We start from the raw sequence: 5,324 nt of genomic DNA, 5'->3' as shown, positions 1-5,324 counted from the left end.
ACCTGACCTATTTCTATAACATTCATAACTTCCTCTTTTGATAAGCTTAACCATTTTGAAACTTTTGCAGTAAATTGTTACACAGAAAAATGACAGATAAAAATGAAGCTCTATCAACCACTTAAACATTAAACTGCTTTTTTACTTTTTAGGTCTGAATTGCTTAGTTTAAATGCTGGTTAATAATTACACATTGATCTTCTCAGCTGTTAGTTTAGGAGTTATTTATTCACATTTCTCTCTTTTTTTATCTTGCATGTGAAGTTTCATTTTGAGCATCTGACTTCTTTGGTGGTTTTTAACAATGAAAGACTAGTTTCAAAAGCCAACATTGAATTAGTGACCAACTTCTAAAATAGAGAGACCATTTTTAGTTGTAATTTTGGACAACTTTAGTTAACAACGATGCTTCAGTTCATTAAGTTCTTCAGGCATTCATTTATACACAGTTCTCCTAAGGTCCAAAGACAACATGAACTAATTTGGACCAAGCTTTAACTGTTGACCTCACATTTGACTCTAGCATACTTAAGTATACAGAAGTGTTCATGGTTGACTCCGTGACTGCAAGGTGTCCAGGTCCCATGGCTCCAAAACGAGCTCAAATCATCACCCCTCCATCACCATGCTTGACAGTTCATATGAGGAATTTGTGCTGTGTTTGGTTTTGTGTGATATGTGATATCACACAAAAGTGATATGTGTGCCACATGATCAGTGTGAGGTGGACCCAAATGCATGACAAGAAGGCAGCCAGTGCAAAGCAAATGCCTTATTTTCCCAAAGAAACACCATCCAGGGGGTCAGGGAGTATGATCATATAAAGCCACACGTGAGTTAATCTCATGATTTCCTCCTCACTGTCTGCTGGTCAGGAGTTATGATGAGTAACATTTTGTTCTTTTTCTGTTCTGTCTTTCCTAGCTACACAATGTTTCCCAATGCCTCTCTACCCAACGACGCTGTCCAGACATCTAAGAATGACCAGGCAGCTATGTTGAGCATCAGCGCCATCGTAGACAATGTCACCATCATTCTGTATGCACTGACCGTTGTGCTCGGCATCACAGGGAACTCCATGGTGATCTGGGTGGCTGGATTCAAACTTAAGGTGGATATACACTAGATAATAGGTTCCAAATACCTTCTGAGCTTCTAAATGTCTCAGTTAAATCTATCATATTTATTCTGTACCATATTTTTTTTAACTGTAAATCAGGGTTATTATAGTTAACGAAAACGAACGAAATAACTAAAACTGAAATTGAAAAAACATTGTCGTTAACTGAAATAAATAAAAACTATAATTAAAAGGAAAAAACGATAACTAACTAAAACTGAATTGTGAGTTTACAAAACTAACTAAAACTAACTGAAATTATCGATAAACTGACTTTCATTTACTTGTTTTTTTTTTTTTAAGCCTTGTGGATTGATATGAAATCATTTGTTCTGCTCTCCAAGTTTAAGCTGGGAGCGCCATCGGACAACTGTGTGAGTGTGTGCGCATGTGCGTGCGCTCACCGCGCTGGTCCGCAAAGTAATGGCTGCGGTCTGCTGAGAAAGCGGCAGAGTCCCGTATGGAGGCTCTTTGAGTACAAGAGCACAGATACAATCGAAAGTCTTGTTGTGGATGATGAAAAATGTGCGGAACATTTATCAGTCAGGAAAAACCAGCAACATCAAAGTCCAGCTGAGAAGCGCACAACGGCTACAGAAACCGCTCTGATCCTACCAGGTAACCTGGCCTGCGCCTCTGAGAAACGTGACTACTTGTCGGGTCCACGCAGCCCAGAAAGTTGTGACTAAACTGTTTAGTCCTTGTGCGTTTCTGGCTACTTTATCAGTGAGAGAATAACAATCAGGAATAATAATCAAAGCATCAATATAAGGACTCACAACTGTCAGCAAATTCCTGGTAGGAGACTGCTGAAACTATCAGGATGGACGTGAAGGAATGAAAAAAGTGAAAAAAAACAGGGACAAATATGTTTGCAGCCAAAAAACTGAGCACAAAGAGCGAGGACCAAAAAAGAAGTCCCAGCCTGCACCGCATATAAAACACCTGCACACGACCACAAGGTAATTAACACACAATCCAGCTACACAAGCATGTGGACATGAGGTCGGCAACTTCCGTAGGATATGTACAGAGGCCGCAAAGACCCTGTGAGTCTAATTAGCGAGCATCTAACCAAGCTAGCTCCAAAACAGAAGCAGCTTCAGGTGGTGAGAACATCAGGATGCAGCTGGATTTGAGCTTTGACTCCTTCAAAGAGTTTGTTTTTGTCAAACACCACATGTAGGTGTTGTTAATCTGCTGCACTGATGCTGAACTTTATTGTGGAGTTTATTGTAGAATTTATTGAGTTTGGGAGTTCATGTTTTTCTTTGTTTCTCCCTGTTGATGTTCATGTGTGTCCTTAATATTACACACATTTAGCACATCTTGTGAACAGCTGGTTGTTGAATATATTTCTTTAAACGGTATCTTTTGTCAAGTTTTCATTACACAATAGTCACTTTTGCGCCTTGAATCTTGCACCTGATTAGGTATGAAAATACTAAAACTAATACTGAAACTAACTGAAACTAAGCATGAAACCAAAAATAAAAACTAATAAAAACAAGAAAAACCACTCTGAAAACTAATTAAAACTAACTGAATTAAAGAAAAAAAAGTAAAAACTAACTAAAACTAAACTATAATGTAAAATCCAAAACTATTATAACCCTGCTGTAAATATATCAACTGATGATTTTTAAAAAAATATTAGCTATAAATGCAGGAATGTAACCACTATACTTATGTAAACACATGTAGTGGCAGATTTATCTATAAACTTGGATTTATTGGCTTTTTATGCTAAGAGGCAAAGGTGGAAAAAGTTCATACATTCACCACTTATGTAGAAGTAAAAATACTTGTGTTAAAAACTACTCTGGTAAAAGTTGAAGTATGTCTCTGAAATGTGCTCAGAGTAGGTCAGTTTATGTACTAAAAGGCTCTGCAAGATGACCAAGGCAAAAAATAAATATCACCATCTGCTGGTGTTTAGGATTGCTAAAGTCTTTTCTACACTAAATTGACAGATTATGCTCTTTTCCTTTGGCTCACATAAACCTAAACAGTTTTTAGTTTAATGTACCCCCTCTCTTCAGAGTATTGATTGCATTATGATCTCATGTCATTTCACCATACAAAGAAATCCAGCTCTTAAATTATTTATTTTTTAATTTAATATAATTTCATTTCATTTACAGATTTTTGAGACTTAGGTTTGGCAAAGTATCAGTTAGTTACAGGAGTATATGGCATATGTATATGACAGTACACTTTATGATAGGCAGTGTGCCATTTCACTCACCCATTTCAAATGCTATCCGCCCACTGAATGGTCATTATCAGTCTCATATATATCACATCCTCCACATGCTGGGAGGTGGTCTTCGCCTTTTTGAGTGGTGGTCACTTCACACTGGTGATCAGAAGTAGCAATAAATTGTGTGTTTCCAAGTTATAATGGCAACAAAAAAATGCCCAGATGGGTGTCAATAGTTTAACTCAGTGGACTCTTGATTGTGACACACGGATCATCTTTTACACTTAGTTTTTATTATGTTGTGATGTTCCTTTTTCAAGAGCAACCTTTATGTTTATGTACCAAATGGACTCGTTTATATTAAGAATGGGTTTGGGATAAAAAACAACAACAACAAAATACACTCTTTTACAATGTAATACACATTTGCTAACTTACAATTTGCCACCAGATTGTTCACGCACTTATTTACATGACCACTCGATGTGTGCATAAACTGTGTTTCCCCTTGTTTGTTAATGATTACTATTAATGATAACAGCCTATTGAGTCTGTTATAAGGTAAAGGAAAGTGCCTACTGGTGATATTTTACTGATTACAACCAATCAGGGGCCTGGTTTATATAAATAATATCTTTTATTTTTCTTCCTCTCTTGCCTTTTCCATATTGATTTAATTTTTTTCTTCCTCTTCAGCTGAATGTCACCAATGTGTGGCTGGTGAATTTGGCAACAGCAGACCTGATCTTCTGCTTCACACGAGTTTCCTCCCTCACTCAGATGCTCTTCTTTGACCACTGGCCGTTTGGCCTCTTTCTCTGCAAGTTCAGTGGCTTCTTCAAATACGCCAACATGTTCTGCTCTGTCTTCCTGCTGGCTGTCATCAGTCTGGATCGAGTGCTCTGCATCTGGCAGCCTGTCCTCACAAGACGTCGACGCACCCTGTGGGCAGCAAGGGTTGTGGCGGTCTGCATCTGGATTGCAGCAGTCCTTTTCAGCACCCCCTACTTCATCCACCGTGTGGTCTACATGGACAAGAACAACCTGAGTAAGTGTTCTGTGGATCCAAAGGAGAAGGAGGAGGGCTACAACAGCACCAAAGTTGCTCTCTACTCCATACGCTTCTTGTGCGGCTTCATAATTCCCTTCATAGTCATTCTCGTCTGTTACATCCTGGCTGGCCTGGGCATCCGACGTACCCGTCTGTCAGGGAAGTCCCGCCCCCTGCGCATACTAGCATGTTTGGTTATTGCCTTTTTCCTGTGCTGGGCACCTTACCACTGCCTCCTACTGGTGAAGATGGTGGACAATGAAAACACAGTGGTGAAAATCTGGTACCCTATAGCAAAGGGCATTGCTTACTTTAACAGCTGTGTGAACCCACTGTTGTACTTCTTCATGGGGCTAAAAGTGAGGGAGGGGTTCAGACAGAGTCTGACGAGAGTTTATAAAAGAGCTCTGGCAGATGATATGGATGGCCAGATGACTCATTCCACTGATCGGTCTTTGGATTAAAGCACTGGGTTGAAACACAGTACTGCTGTGGAAGCAGGATGCGGGTGTAGATCAAGTTTGCTTCTCCCAGTGATCCTGAAGTTCAGAATACCACATGTATCCAAGTATTAACCCATCAATATCACAGTGAAATAGCAATAGCATTTTCAGGTAGTGTCCATTATATGATCAAAACCAACGCGAAATATAACAGGTGGACAGGGTACAATAATGATAATGTGTTCAATCACATACCACAAAATTTATCAACAATGGATCAACAGAAAAAGAGGTGTTTAAAGCTTATTAATATGACAGGTTTTCATTGTCTTAAACAGTGGGAGAAAGCTAGAGTACTCAGCAAGATGATGTGAACCTAGAACCTTCTTACCATGAGACCATGCTACCTAATATAACATCTTCAATGTAGCACAGTAATACTGTATATATATATATATATATATATATATATATATATATATATATATATATATATATATATATATA

At 38.5% G+C, this 5,324-nt stretch overlaps 1 protein-coding gene across 1 annotated transcript; it reads left to right on the top strand.

Annotated features, from left to right (window-relative positions):
• Nucleotides 1–913: 913 nt before the first annotated feature.
• On the top strand, nt 914–4,838 carry LOC115788654 (C3a anaphylatoxin chemotactic receptor-like). Its single transcript, XM_030741781.1, has 2 exons — nt 914–1,111; nt 4,020–4,838. The coding sequence occupies exons 1-2, from the start codon at nt 932–934 to the stop codon at nt 4,836–4,838; spliced, it is 999 nt and encodes a 332-aa protein (XP_030597641.1). The 5' UTR covers nt 914–931.
• Nucleotides 4,839–5,324: the final 486 nt, after the last annotated feature.

The sequence above is a fragment of the Archocentrus centrarchus genome, chromosome 11 (genome assembly GCF_007364275.1).
Source record: "Archocentrus centrarchus isolate MPI-CPG fArcCen1 chromosome 11, fArcCen1, whole genome shotgun sequence".
Classification (NCBI taxonomy): Eukaryota; Metazoa; Chordata; class Actinopteri; order Cichliformes; family Cichlidae; genus Archocentrus; species Archocentrus centrarchus.
Note: the sequence above shows the minus strand (reverse complement) of the source record. Positions and strands in the feature narration are given on the sequence as shown.

Excerpts from the sequence above, each read along its gene's own strand:
- LOC115788654 (XM_030741781.1), top strand. The coding sequence starts at position 932 with ATGTTTCCCAATGCCTCTCTACCCAACGACGCTGTCCAGACATCTAAG. Across the intron at positions 1,112-4,019 it reads TGGCTGGATTCAAACTTAAG|CTGAATGTCACCAATGTGTG; the intron begins GTGGATATACAC and ends CTTCCTCTTCAG.